At 34.7% G+C, this 15,955-nt stretch overlaps 1 protein-coding gene across 32 annotated transcripts in view; it reads left to right on the top strand.

The window, feature by feature from the left end:
• Nucleotides 1-11,034: 11,034 nt before the first annotated feature.
• tomm20b (translocase of outer mitochondrial membrane 20b) overlaps nucleotides 11,035-15,955 on the top strand; it is a 67,162-nt gene continuing 62,241 nt past the window's right edge. For 13 of the 32 annotated variants that reach the window (XR_008155908.1, XR_008155909.1, XR_008155907.1 and 10 more), the window contains exons 1-3: nucleotides 11,072-11,310; nucleotides 11,451-11,497; nucleotides 11,892-11,973. Coding sequence is in view for 22 of the 32 variants with exons in the window: in XM_052569118.1 (XP_052425078.1) it covers nucleotides 11,181-11,310; nucleotides 11,451-11,497; nucleotides 11,892-11,973 (259 nt within the window). In the remaining 10 variants the exon portion in view is untranslated. Of the gene's footprint in view, nucleotides 11,311-11,450; nucleotides 11,498-11,891; nucleotides 11,974-13,114; nucleotides 13,258-13,691; nucleotides 14,174-15,955 lie in introns of those variants that run through there. The other 19 variants (XR_008155910.1, XR_008155906.1, XR_008155913.1 and 16 more) reach the window with 4 other exon arrangements.

Here is a 15,955-nt window from a genome sequence, read left to right as displayed (position 1 = left end):
CAGTGCACCATCTGTGTGAGTGATAAACCAGACAGGCTTGGGATTATTTGAATAGAAGATGATAAACCCGCTGCATACAGATGCATGAAACCCTTTGTGACTGGAGCAAAACTACAGTTTAAAACACAAAAGTGCTGTGGCAGTATATGCAGTGCTTCAATCTAGGGCCGAAACGATTCAGAAACAAAAATCAGAGACAAATAGTCCATTACTGTACAAGGAACACTGTGTTTCAACATGGACCATTATTACCACACACACACACACACTCCCCATACAGTAATGCATGAAAATACCACAGAGAGAAAGTTAGTAAATCACACCAAGAGTGCCAGTTTTCACCTCTATAAATAAAGCATGATTACAAATGTGATACTGGTTTTATGCAACAGTTCAATAAACAAGAAGTTAACATTAAGAGACTTAAAGGTGCTGTAGGGAACTTTTGTCAAAAAATATTTTGTACATATTTGTTAAACCCGTCATTATGTCCTGACAGTAGAATATGAGACAGATAATCTGTGAATAAATCAAGCTCCTCTGGCTCCTCCCAGTGTCCTATTGCCATTTGCAGAAACTCCATCGCTCCCGGTAAAAAACAACCAATCAGAGCTGCGCTCCGTAACTTTGTTTGTGTTCAAAATGTAGAAAAATGTATATAATAAGCGAGTACACCATGAATCCATTTTCCAAACCGTGTTTTTAGCTTGTCCTGAATCACTAGGGTGCACCTATAATAAGTGTTTATATTCGGACTATTTTAGATTGCTTCGGGGGTACCGCGGCGGAGTAATCCAGTACCTTTGTGATTCTTCATAGACATAAACAGAGAGAAGTAGTTCCGGCTACAATGTTCTTCCGCAAGACGCAAGCAGTTCTGTTTATTCACCGCTAGAGCGTCAAAAGTTACCGACCGCAGCTTTAAATATTAACAATTTATTATTAAATTGACTCTTTTTGCTCTATTTCACAATCAAAAATAAATCAAAGATGCATTTCGTTTAGACTGATATATTTGTTTGGTAATAGCCCACATTTCTTATTCTAATTCACTCAAAAAATGATGCACACCTTTAGAACCAAAATAAAGGGGGGTATGGGATATTTGAGAGACAGGGTCTGTTGTCTGAGACTCGTGGATGACGTACACCTGTATCTGTAAATGTTAGCTGAACTAGTTTTCTTATTATGTTACGTGTGAACTTTGACTTATTGATGCATTTTATTGGGCTACAAAGTGCATGAAATCATAAACGAAGCTGATGTGTTCCATTCATTTGACTGGATATCCTGTTTACCAGGGTTTTAACATGACTAAAACCATATTTAGATATTACACAACAACATTTCTTATTTTCTGTAAACTAAACCTGGAATAAATTAAACATGAACTAAAATGTTATTAAATTAAAGAAAAAATAAATGTATTATTATTTTAGCTATGGCAACATTTATCCTTTTTATTTACTTTAACTTCACATAATAAAATAACTGAAATGGAAATAAAATAAATGTTATCTGAAAAATCAAACTATATTTAAATTTAATTAAAATAAAATAAAACATTTAATAAAATTAAAAATATATATTTGTTAGTTTGTTTGCCATTTTAACATCATGTTAACAATGTACTAAATAAAAACTAAAAAAAAAAAACTATAAAAATGTAAAATAAATAAATAATTACCTAAATACTCAAAATTAAAACTAATAAAAATAAAAACAAAATATTAATTCAAACTATAAAAATATATTAGTGATATTAAAATAACACTGCTCACTCAAACATGAATCAGTTTAAGTCAAATGAGTTGTAAATGTAATTTCACGTTGACTTGAAAAGTGATGTCATAAGCATGTATATCGATTAATAATACAGTTTTATATTTTTTTCAAATGCACTTTACCAAACGAAAACAAACAAACAAGTCAAAACTTTATATGTTAAGTTGCTAGTGCTTTGAATATCTCCTTTATCTGATAAATGTAACTTCTTTACAAAAATGCAAACTTTTTCAATGCATGAAATAAAGTACTAAATGCATTCATCCAATGCATTCTGGAAGAATGCATCTGCAATTTAGATATTACTGATATATTTTAAAGAACAATGTTTGATATATTATTATCTGTCCATGTAAATTTTCCTGCATTGCATGTTGGCTATAATGCACATTTTATATGAATTAAGTTTTGCTTTATGCAAGGCATGTCAGTGTCAAAAGGCCACAGAACAATGCGTCTGAAATGAGAAGTGGTGCATTGAAGAGCTTTGTGCAACACGAGGACGATTGCATCATCAGAGGCTCGTCTCCTGCTCGGGGGGGCGCTCTGCCCTCAGGCTTGTAAACAGTAAATGTGAACAGGCTCTTGATGAATGTGAAGAGAGAGAGAGAGAGAGAGAGAGAGAATAAGATGCAAGCACCTTTCATCGTTTCAGTGTTTCCTGAGGCGAGCTTCAGGGGGAAGAAACAAGAACAGAGGGAAGAGAGAGAGAAAGAGAGAGAGAGAGGGGAGACTTGGGTAAATGCAGTTAAACTGGTGATGTTTTCGAAGGCTTTCATTCCAGTCCTGCTCAGAAAAACACAGCCTCGGGCGCGAGCCAAAATATTCATGCACACTTCATCCTGAAAGAAAGACTTCAAAGCTCTGGAGCAGAACGTGAGGAGTGAAGCGCTCGGCAAATACAATCACGTCCTGCGTGCTTCAGCGCTGTCACACCGATAAATAAACGACAATGTTACTTTGGGCTACTCTGTGGAATAAACAATTGCTAGAAGTTACATTTTTTAAAGCATTTAATATTCAGTTTAGAGTATCAGATGACAACAATATTTAAACACTAACTTTGCAACATCAATACTGTTATTGAACTGAACTGAATCAACATTGAACTGAATTGAGCTGAATACAGACAATATTGTATGGAAAACAATTTCCGGCATGAAAAAAAAAAAAAAAAGTCTTCATTCCTGTATATTTAGTAAACATAAAAACGTTATAAATGGAGATTAAATATTAAATAAATGCTATTATGTGTTGTAATGTGTACATTTTTAGTGAATGAGAAACACTAGTTAATCATTTTGAATAATTTTGTTAAATTATGAAAATATATTGAGCTAGTTTCCTAGCAATTTCTTCTAATGCACAAAATAATAAATCTTAGTTAAGGTAACATATGAAACAGTTAATGTTTTTTTTTTATTATTGACATTACTTGCTGCAGTTTTCTTAATGTTTGACCAATTAAAACATTTTAGATGAATGGACTATAAAACTAGTGCCAACTAAAAAAACTATTCAGATAATACTTTGAAGTCAGAAATAGACTGAACGTAACATTTCTGTGGAACTAGTTACTAAGTAACAATTAGTTGAAAAATCTTTACATTTTTTACAGTATGGTGGAAACAAAAAATAAATTAATTAATTAATTAAACATGAGATGTAAATTCAGAGAAAAGGTCAAAATCTTTATTCTGAGTTCCGAATTTATATCCGATTTTCCTAAAACTGTGATAAAATGTCTAAATTGTTAAGATTAAAAAAGCTGCATTTATACATACACTACTGCCTTCTGTAGAGCTGCTTTACAGCTTAAATTGAACTCTTAATTAAGAAGTTTTGCAACATTAACATTATTCCTTTCGTGTTCATCACTGTGAAGCTGCTTCGAAACTACCAGCATTGTATAAAGAGCAGATTTCGGTCATTACAGTCGTGACTCTGGGAAACGTTTCTGCGAGTCGCCACGAGAAAGTGACAGAAGCAACACCAAAACACACTGATTAGGCAGCTTTGGATCCCGTTGGGAAGAGAAAACAAGGTTTCTTCCTGATGATGACTATTCATGGATGCGTAATTATTGGATGGTGATATAATTTAAGGGGAGTTCAAAGGGTTTAATTGGTATTCTCGGATGCAGCTCGACATGATCAATGCCTGTCTCTTTTCAAAGGCTTTAATCAGATCCATTGCAGGAGGAGGCAGCGTGCGGAGCATCAATCCCAGGCCATCTGCAGCCCGTGTGCACCGTGCCAAGAGTCTCCTGTGGATGTGCCTGGCTGGCCGTCGCGGATGGCAGAGACACACAGGATCTGAAGAGAGCCGATGAGCAGGTGCGGATTAGTACTCGTCTCCTGCCTGGAAATGCAACACTAGGAGGCTTTTGTTGACCTCAAAGCGTTTCGCCCAGACGTATCCTTGATGCATCCTTTTGTGTATGCATGTATGTGTGCATGCACAGTACAAATGCATGCAGTGCAGTGGTGTTTACTTTAGTATATTATGCAAATGAAGTATACCAAGTATAAGTGTGTTGTTGCAGCGTTTGGTGCCAAAACCCAACCAACTGAAGCCGAACACTTACAAAATACTAGCAACATTACCTAATAACAACTAGGATTGTCAAAAAAAAACAAAAACAAATTTAAAAAAAAAATCCAAAAACGTTGCATTCGAATTTTAAGTGCGCGTCAAATTCAGTGACGAATGAAATGTGCTGATGATTAAAGTGTTGCATTATAATGTTTTTGTTCAGTTGAAGCCACTAGATGCAACGTGGTTGTGTTGGTTTGGTATTGCAGAAAAAGATCGAATTCATTAAAATCATAAAACGTATACATTTTCACAACAATTTATTAAAAGTTAAACAAAAATTACATGTTTAGGGCCCTATGAAATGTTTTATTTTTTTCTTCACCATATGTTTTATTGTTACCTAATTCTGTGTTTTAGCATGTCTAATTATTTAAATGCATTAAAACAACGGTGTACTTACTTTTTCTGGTTTTAAAATGAAGGCATAAAACATTCATTTAATTTATCGTTCAATTATTGAAAATTAAGCAAACTTTATTTTTGGTAAACGAAGGGGATCCACTATTAAAAATAAAACATGGAAGAAATGTTGCATTATTATTTCTTTAAAAAAAAATAGGTAACAATTGTAATTAGGGCCGGGACATTAACGTGTTAATTGAGATTAATTAATTACACAAAAAATAACGCGTTAACTAAGATTAATTAATTACAGAAAAAAATTCCCGCATTTTTTAAAACTTATTTTTGCACCGCGGAACGTTTCTCACTGGTTGAGTTCGGCGGACCGATTATACTGGAGCACCAGCTAGACTTCGCTTCGCATATCACCACAGCACACATCGAGCCTCAAGTATCACCTCAACACAAAACATATAGCAGCTAGCGTGGACTTTACATTTTATGTTGAACTATGTATTATTTTGTTGGTGCAACAGTTTATGTTGAACTCTTTATTGTTTTGGCCAAGGTTATTAAGAGTTGGACTTAGTATGTCATGGCCTCTGAAGCAACAGAGAGATGTTTTCTAATAGTCAGTGTTTCCAATGTTCTGGATGTAATTGACAGTATTGTGTTTTACTTAAAAAACACTTTACAGAAGGTTCCAGCACCTATAAGCTTCCTGAATTTCTGAAATGTACTATTTCAAAATTGTTTCTAAATATGCTATTGCTACACTTCATTGCAAAAATTGCACTGGTCTGCTAGACTTGGTTGAACAAAAATAAACAATATTTTGTTGCTTAAGCTTATGTATTCAGTCATTATTCAATGGTATACTATAAATCCATGTGAAAAAAAATTACTTCTCACTGTTCTCAGGTCAAATATTTATATGCGATTAAAATGCGATTAATTTCGATTAATTAATTACAAAGCCTCTAATTAATTAGATTAATTTTTTTAATCGAGTCCCGGCCCTAATTGTAATACATTTCTGACAAAAACTTGACTTTAAACTAAACCTTTTAATTAGACTTTTATTTTGACGGGTTGCCGTGAATACCTTTACAGTTCTGTGTATGTGATATGACGTAAGTTTTACTTAAATCAAACGGTCAAATGCTCATGAAGTCAGTCACAGAACAGTTCTGAAGATGTTTCGTCATAACATGCATGATTCATATTTAAATATACTTTTCTGGCTTTAATATTTACAGATATTAGTCCAAATCGTGATTTAATGTGAATGCAATGACCTACTTTTGATTAATTCATTCAAATTTTGACATATTCCGTGACATTCCACGTTAAACTGCATCGCAGAAATCATAGGGACCTACTACAGTGGAATAGCTTGAAGACAAAACAACTGAAACTCAAATGGAAAAGATTTGAATGCAACAAGCCCATTTAAAAAAAAAAACTAAACATGAATAAACATACTTTCAAAGCATTTTCTGTGCTTTTACTGTTGATAAAACAATGGTTATGTTGGTAACTATGCTAATCCCTAAACCACTCAAACTGCTTTACTCGATTTGACAATAAATACATTTACGAAAATTAACCATGGTTTTAATATAGTAAAAGTGTAGTAACCATGTTTTTTTTTTTTTTTGCCATATTGTTTACCATTTTAACCACACCATAAATTATGGTTAGTGTAGTAATAGTAAGGTCAAATTGTAGTACCATGAATGTTTTTATTTTTGTAAAATCATGGTTAGTTTTCGTTATCTGATTTGAAGCAACTGTAAGGTCTAACGTCATTGTTGCCAAACTTTTGTAACGTTATTTGAAAACAATTGACTTCAATAAAACAAACCTCTTGAGTAATGTTTAAGCTCTTACCTGTTGATAAGTCACTATAGCCGCGTTTCCACCGCAGGAACTTTACCCAGGAACTAGGGACTTGGTCCGGTACTTGGTGTGTTTCCACCGCAGGAACCAGGAACTAAATAAAAGTTCCGGGTAAAAAAATGCCCCCCAGAAAGTCCCTGCTGGCGAGGTGGTACTTTTTTAAAGTTCCGGAACTTTCGGGGGCGGGACTTTGGCGCTAAACATGCTGATTGGTTGAGTTCACGCAGCATTGGTTGAGTTCAACCACCATTTATTCGGATCAACATTTTCAAAATATTACTATTATTGTGTCATGAAATGTAATTTTAAAAGTATTTCAGGCGAGAATGTAGTTGTTTCAAACTCAAATCTGTTGTTTATTTATAAAGACAGCGCCTATTTAAAAATGTGTTTCGCCGATCTCGTAGACGGTGAGCTCCACTCGATCAGCGGGAGCTCAGTCCTCATGTATCCGCAGAGAGCAGCCTCTCCTGGGATAGACCTTCTGATATGCGCCGCTGGCTCTGATGTGTCTTTAGTGGTTAAACATAAAATATAATTCAGCTGCGGGGTAAATCTAACAGGTTTTCTTTGGTCTGTATTCAATTTATCTATATGTAAAAATGAAAATAAAAAGGCAAGTCTATATAATATTTCTTTAATTGTAATGGCTGTATATAACGTTACACTTATCCCTGAACTACATTTCTGCAGCTGTTATTATGTTTAAATGAAAATGAAAGGAGGCAGTGGTATTTTATATCCTATTTCGTTTTATTGTAAATATACTGAGGGGAAAATAACAGTAGCCAAAGCGGTCTGAGTTCACGCAGCATTGGTTGAGTTCAACCACCATTTATTCGGATAATTTTCAAATATTACTGTTATTGTGTCATGAAATGTAATTTTAAAAGTATTTCAGGCGAGAATGTAGTTGTTTAAAACTCAAATCTATGGTTTATTTATAAAGACAGCGCCTATTTAAAAATGTGTTTCGCCGATCTCGTAGACAGTGAGCTCCACTCGATCAGCGGGAGCTCAGTCCTCATGTATCCGCCGAGAAGCAGCCTCTCCTGGGATAGACCTTCTGATATGTGCCGCTGGCTCTGATGTGTCTTTAGTGGTTAAACATAACATATAATTCAGCTGCGGGGTAAATCTAACAGGTTTCTTTGGTCTGTATTCAATTTATCTATATGTTAAAATGAAAATAAAACAGGCAAATTTATATAATATTTCGTTTCATTGTAATGGCTGCATATACACATTTCCCTGAACTAAGTAGGCTACATTTCTGCAGTTGTTATTATGCTTAAATGAAAACGAAAGGAGGCAGTGGTATTTGATATCATATTTCGTTTTATTGTAAATATACAGTAAGGAAAATTGGAGTAGCCATGACGAGCAGACTGAAGTTATCAAGTACTCTGCTGTTTATAGATTTACAGGACTTGCGTCGTCGGGGACATCACACTCCCCAGACGAATGTACAAAGTCTGAACCAACTACCGAGGATGCACGTTCAAAATCAGCGTACTTTTTTTTATTTTATTTTTTTATCAGCGGTACTTTGTTTTGAGAAACGCGCGCAGACCTACGTCACCAGTATATTTGCCTAATCTACCCGGTACTTTACACCGCGGTGGAAACGCAGAAAGCAACAGGTCTGGGGGGAAAAAAGTTCCTGGGAAAAAAAGTTCCTGGTACAAATGTTCCGGGTAATTTCGGTGGAAACGCGGCATATCATTCGCTCGTTTCAGTTTGTTGTCGTTACTGAAATTCCCGCTCGTGAAAGATCAGCGCGTTCCTCAAAACATTAGATTCATCCGCGCCGAAGCACAACTCACGTGACGCGCTAAACAATCTTCCTCCGCCAGTCATCTGTTTTGTATTTTAACCGCTAGAGGAATAAAAGTTACGTAGTCGAGTTTTAATGTGATGTATTTCCCAGTTAAACAGCATGTTCGGTTTAAAAAAAAAAAATAAAAAATCACAATGAGTTGATTGGATGGTGAAAATGTTTTTGTTGATAAATACACGGGACTGATGACGTCAGCTGAAATGAAAATAGTCATTATGAAGAAAGGCTACCAAAAGGCTTTTTTTATTAGAATAATAATGTAATTTAAGTAAAATATTTTTAAAACACATTTATAAAAAAGTAAAACATATTACAAGATTAACAAAATAATTTTAAATTTAATTTAATTAAATAATAAACATGTTTTATCTTTAAAATTACATGTTGTATTGAGTAAATTAATATTAATACTTGCAAACGATTTTTTATAATGTTTTAATATATTAATATATATATTATATATATATATATATATATATATATATATATATATATATATATATATATATATATATATATATATATATATATATATATAATATTATTCATTTTCCAAGGAATGCATGAATGGTAAAATGTATAACTTGAATGGAAACTCTGTGGATAAAAGTGTCTGCCAAATACATAAATGTAAATATTTACTGATGAATCATTCACAAAGAGACTAGAAACCAGAGCTGAGTAAATAGTCAGTGAGTGTTGATTTCTGTTGTGTATTAAAGCGGCCATGTTATGATCTCTCTCTCATTCCTCTGGTGTTGTTCCTGTGAGTGTGTGTGTGTGTGTGTGTAAGTGTGTGATGCAGCAGCAGCTACCCCTACTGAACACACGCAAACCCTATCTAACACTTCCAGTTTTATTCTTGCAATTCAACGTGTCACAAACACATTCACTCTCACACACACGTGCAAAAACCCAGTTTCTGACACATTCAGTGGTTTTCACACCTTCTCAGCTTCACAGCTAACAGCGCTGGAGAACCCGAGCAGAAACGGGGAGCAGGTGTGGAGCTCCCGTTTCCATTATCCAGCTGCTGGTCGCCGTGATTGCACCGAAATGCTGTTTGCAGACCAAAAGAGCCGGACCACAGAGGCTTTACAGAGACCTCAGGCCAAAAACAGCACAAAAAAGAAGAGCTCTGGCTCTCTGTGCTCCTGGATTTGGCTCCATACCCCTCCCTGTAATGATGAAAGAGCCTTGGATGTGGCCTACATCACACCGATCCAGGTTCCACTACGTGTTCCTCCTTGAAAACACATCGGATGACATCAGACAGCTCTGAGTTTGTGGAAAATACAGCTTTTGCTGCCACAAAGGCGTTTTGGTCGGACGTTCCTGGGCAGCAGCTCAACTCGTGGTGTATTTTATTCCACTGAAAATAGCAGATTTTTTCAGTTGCCTCCGTCTCCTGGCGGGACTGTGATGCACTTGCCAGACCTTGCAATAAACAGCTGCAGCTTTGGGTAAAAATAATTGCACTTCTGTCTGTGAAGAGGAGGGTGGAGCGTCTGCAGACCTCGGTCTCGTCTCCAACCACAAGCACCGTGTTTCTGCCAACTGCGGAGTTTCTGCTCGAGAATCGCTTGCATCTTTAAGGGATTGTTTTTTTGTTTTTTTTTAAAGTTGGGAAAAAAATTGTATTATTAAATCATATTTAAAAATATTCCTATTATTTATATTAATTTTGAGGATAAAACTTGACCGGTCTGCATCTCTAACGGTCTGGTTATTAACATTAAACCATTTTTGAATAAATGCAAATGTGAATTAAATTTCCAATCTATAGCAGAAAAGTTTTTTTTTTTTGGTATTTTGGGCACATTATATGATTTAATTTATAATAATTTCATTTTTACTTTATGGCATAAAATTAATTGTATTTTTTGTACCATATTTTCACGCGATACTTCAAAGTACAAAAAAACTGTACAATATATTTGAATAAAAATCACCATAACATTAGTCCATATGCCTCTATTAGCAACAGAAACAATTTAAGTTTTCATGCAATTAAATTTCAAAGGCATAATAAAAGGTTTATACAACTAATATTAGATTAAGTCAATTACATTTTGTCTTCATTAATTTAATACTCTTTACCATGCAATGAAAGTAATTAAGTTAAATATTTATGAGATGTTTAGTAAATAATTAATGTTTAAATTTAATGAAAGTGTATAACAGTGTTCAACTATATATATAAATATATATATTTATTATGGGCCTATGTTTTTTTAGTTTCTTTTAAATATTGAAATAAATGTTTTTTTAAATCATGTTTGAAGGTCACAGAACTTGGAGCATCTTCAACAAATCTACGTACAATTTACAGATCATCAAAACATTACACAAGAATTCCGCCTTTTTGTTTTGCATTCATCTATCGATCTTTACTGCCACCTGCCGTAAAAACAGAAAACATACTTGTTCCAAAAGACGGATTAAAAAAATCGTTTTATTTTGCACGTAAAGATATAATATTCCTCCCTTGTTTGATCACCTTTCTAGTCTTTGGTGTTATTGTCATATACAGTAAAATAATGTTATTGTGTGTTTCTGATCAGGCGGAAGACGCGGCAGCTCAGCCGTCACAGGTGTGACGTCACCGGGGTCTTTCCTCGTGTGGCTCTCCGTGAGGGTCACGCAGTCAGTCTGATCGCTGTTATTATTATTGTTATTATAGTTTCTCGGCTCTGATATCGTGTCTCTCGTCATGATGGGCGCCAGCAGCAGCAGCAGCAGGATCGCAGCTGGTTTGGGCGCAGCGCTGTTCGTCGCGTACTGCATTTATTTCGACAAAAAGAGACGCAGTGACCCGAACTACAAGAACAAACTACGAGAACGTGAGCGCATCTATCTGTCTATCTAGCTGTCTGTGTTTAAATCACATTAAAGTTAGATTTAGAGAACTAGACTAGATATAGTTCAGTAGTTAAGCTACTGTACTAGTTGTAAACTGTTGATGAATGTGATTTTGTTTCAGGGAGAAAAAAGCAGAAGGCGGTTCAGGAGAAAGCTGGATTATCAAAGGTCACTTCACACAATAATAATGGAAAATATATTAGTCATTTTTTACAGGACATTATTCATTGTATTCAAATACGTGTACGTGTTCAATAATTAAATGCATTTAAAAAACAGATATTTATACTTTAATATTATATTATGCATATTATTTTACAAAGGAATCTGAATTAACATATATATAAAATTACAGAAAATCCTGAGATGTGACAATTTTGCGTTCATGACGTCATCACGAAATTACATCACAATGCCATTTAGCAACTTTCTCTGAAAATGAGTTGGCAACAGTGGTTACAGATGGTATTTTTTTTCCTTGTATAGTGAATTCTGGTTGAGAAATAGCTACATGAAGCATTCATTAATGGTTTTCATGTTTTCTGTGTCTGTGTTTGTTCAGTTGCCAGACCTGAAAGACGCTGAAGCCGTCCAGAAGTTCTTTCTGGAGGAGATTCAGCTCGGAGAAGAGCTGCTGGCGCAGGGTGAGATCCCTCTGTATCATGACATAGACACTGATCCAGATGAAGACCTCTCAGTAACTACAAATGGTCTGTCTCGCCCGTCTGACAGCGTTTGTCAATGCCAGAATAATTAAGCTGGCCAATCAAATCAGAGTAGGCGGGGTTTAGGGTTCACAGAAGCACGTCAGAGTGAGGTGAGATGGAAAGAGTCAAACATTTAATATTTGACAATGGTTAAACAATAGAAATATTAAAACAACTTGTAGTGATATCCTGCTGTGTAAATTACTCGACTCTTCCCCCCTCAAATTTTGCCTTTTGAATGAAAAACATGGTATAATTTATGTGACGTTACAAGAAATGTTCTGCATTTTTGAAATATCAAGAAAAAAAAGTGTGAACGTGTGCACATTTAAAAAATATTATTTGCCGTTTGTTTTTCAGCATTCAAATGATTTTTTAACTTTATTAACAAAATAATAATAATAATACAAAATAGTCCCCCTCCCCAATAAAACATTTAGAAACTTATAGTTTCATTACCAATTTTTATTTTTTTATTTTTTTGTTGTATTTTTTGGTATATCAAGTTAAACTAAATGAAAATGAGAAATGGTGCCTTGGCAACTAGCTGAATTAAATAAAACTTTTTTTTTTTTTTTTAATCTTTTATTTTTTACATTTAATTTAAATGTTTAATTTGTTTTAACAAGTGCTGTCAAACGATTAATCGCATCCAAAATAAAGTTTTTTACTAAAAAGTTTTTGTTTTCATAATACATGTATGTGTACTGTGTGTGTGTGTATATATATATATATATATATGTATTTAATTTTAATATAATATATAAATACACACACATATGGTATTTATTTAAAAAATGTTTACATTTATAAACCTTTTATATTCTTATATATTTAATATATAACCATAACATATTTTTAATAAATAAACATGCATGAGTGTGTATTAATTTATACAGTAAATAATAAATATAAACAGTATACACACATTATGTAAACAAAAACTTCTATTTTGATTGCGATTTAATGTTTTGACAGCACTAGTTTCAACTAATATTTTACTCAACAAAGTGATTTTTTTAAGGTGTTAGTAAGCTTTACCAGCTCTGAGTGTTAACCCTGGTCGTCTCTCTGTCAGGTGACTATGAGAAGGGCGTGGATCATCTGACGAATGCGATCGCTGTGTGTGGTCAGCCGCAGCAGCTCCTACAGGTCCTGCAGCAAACACTTCCTCCTCCAGTCTTCCAGATGCTCCTCACCAAACTGCCCACCATCAGCCAGGTGACACACAATTACAACACGCAATATATGCATATATCATCTGCTTCATATTCACGAGAAACATAAATTCATATCTGTACAGTAGAGGGCACCATTCAAACCAATCACATGAAGAATATGAGCAGAATGGTTTAATTTGATCATTGGTTAATCAAATGGAATTATATACATAAATGATATTTGTCTTATTTAACATATTTAATTATTGCAGGTTTGTATAATTTTCTGAGTTTGCATTTGACTGTTTTTATTGATTTCGAGGAACACTTTCCGTCTCAATTAAAAAGTAATGCGTTTCGTTACTAGTTACTTTAAAATTAAAAGTAATCTGATTACGTAACTCTGTTAATAAGACGAATCCATGTTTTTATTATTATTTAAATGTCTTCTGAATTCCAAATTGCTAATCTAATGCTCGTCTCTTTTTCGTGCAGCGTATCATCAGCGCTCAGAGCGTCAGCGACGATGACATCGAGTAGAAGACCTCCAGCAGCTCTGTGACATCACGTCCTGTCTGATTCGAATCAGTCCGCCGCTCTGCCCCGCCCCCTTTCCATCCAGTTTTCAAACAGTGCACGCACAGAAGCGAGTTTTGTTTTGAATCTGAGCTTGACCTGTTGAAGTTGACTTGTGTTTCAGTGTATTAGAACTACAGGAGACGAGCATGACCTGTTTTTTCTTCGCCAATTATTTGTTTTACTAGCGAAGCATTTTGGGTTTACACAATTATGAAATATGCAAGCAGTAAACTGTAAAGTAAAGAGTACATGCTGCTGTCATTTATCTGTGTTCATGTATTTAAGTTATTTACGTTTAATGTGGTATTGTGGGACAGGAAGCGCATTTAAATGTGTTCTGTTTAAGGGGAGTTTCCTCTTTTTTTTTTAACTCCAAAATAAAAATAAAATAAATCATTGTAATGTGTCAGAGTTATTCATGTGCCTTCATTAATAATGTGATGTGATACACAAACTGCGATTTAAAGCAACAAATCATCAAAAAATGAAAACTAACTTTATTTGCTCTTTTTTTGCTCAAAACTGTCATATGGTCAAGTTTCAATGGATTAGCATTAAATTAATTAGGTATCAACAAAGTACACAACATTTATTAAAATTGACGCTACACACAACTTTTATCTTTCAAAATTAACAAAATTTAAATTGTAATTATAATGCGAATACAACGTAAATCCATAATTGTAATGTTTTGCTATAAACTAAATTAAGCTTACCATAATAATTTACAGCTGTTGTGACGGATTTCCCGGGAAACCGTGTACTTCCGTCATTTAAATACAGGAAAGAAGTGGCTACTATCATATGAACCTCGAAAGCGTTTGCTAACCAATTCAAAGCGACACATCCATAATAAAACTCGAACCAACAGTTTCAAATAATCCTATTTGTGTTCACTAAAGGTCTTTTAGCCTATAAATAGCCTTGCCAAGTTATAGTCATATGTTATGAATAGCGATCCTTAGGGCTACATGCCCCCAAGTCCAGATCTGAATCAATGATTCGCGATGCCCCGAAGTCCCGATCTGAATCAATGATTCGCGATGCTCCGAAGTCACGATCTGAATCAATGATTCGCGATACATGCTCCGAAGTCCCGATCTGAATCAATGATTCGCGATACATGCTCCGAAGTCCCGATCTGAATCAATGATTGCGATGCCCCGAAGTCCGATGCTCCGAGGTCACGATCTGAGTCAATGATTCGCGATGCCCGAAGTCCCGATCTGAATCAATGATTCGCGATGCCCCGAAAGTCCCGATCTGAATCAATGATTCGCGATGCTCTGAAGTCCCGATCTGAATCAATTTGCGACACATGCTCCGAAGTCCCGATCTGAATCAATGATTGCGATGCCCCGAAGTCCGATGCTCCGAGGTCACGATCTGAGTCAATGATTCGCGATGCCCGAAGTCCCGATCTGAATCAATGATTCGCGATGCCCCGAAAGTCCCGATCTGAATCAATGATTCGCGATGCTCTGAAGTCCCGATCTGAATCAATTTGCGACACATGCTCCGAAGTCCCGATCTGAATCAATAATTCGCGATGCTCCGAAGTCCCGATCTGAATCAATGATTTAAAAACTGATTAAAACTTGTTTTTAATAACATAGTGCAAACTCAAATCTAAAATCATTGTTAGCTAAATTAAACAAATGGAAGGTAAGTCAAACACTGATGAGGCATGGCCACCTCCTCACTTCTCCAGATTATCCCGTCGGTATGTAGGTCTAGGTGGTCTGAATTTGGATGCTTCAGGGTAATATAAACTGGGGTGTGGGTAGTTTCTTGAGCACATCACCTTCAGCGATAACCCCTTCATTATTTTCTCTAAATGTGTGTGTGTATGTGTGTGTGTGTGTGTGTGTGTGTGTGTGAGAGAGAGAGAGAGAGAATAAGTTATCCTATGATTGATGATATATGATATATATATAATGTTAATATAATATATAAATACACACACATACAGTTTTTATTTTAAGAAATGTAACATGTATATATATTTATATTCTTATATTTTATATATTTAATATATAACCATATCATATTTTAAATAAATAAACATGCATGAGTGTGTATTAATTTATACAGTAAATAATAAATATAAACAGTATACACACACATATTATGTAAACAAAAACTTCTATTTGAATAGGATTTAATGTTTTGACAGCACT

Source organism: Carassius gibelio, chromosome B11 (genome assembly GCF_023724105.1).
Source record: "Carassius gibelio isolate Cgi1373 ecotype wild population from Czech Republic chromosome B11, carGib1.2-hapl.c, whole genome shotgun sequence".
NCBI lineage: Eukaryota > Metazoa > Chordata > Actinopteri > Cypriniformes > Cyprinidae > Carassius > Carassius gibelio.
The sequence above is the reverse complement of the archived record's forward strand: the minus strand, read 5'-3'. Positions and strand labels throughout refer to the sequence as shown.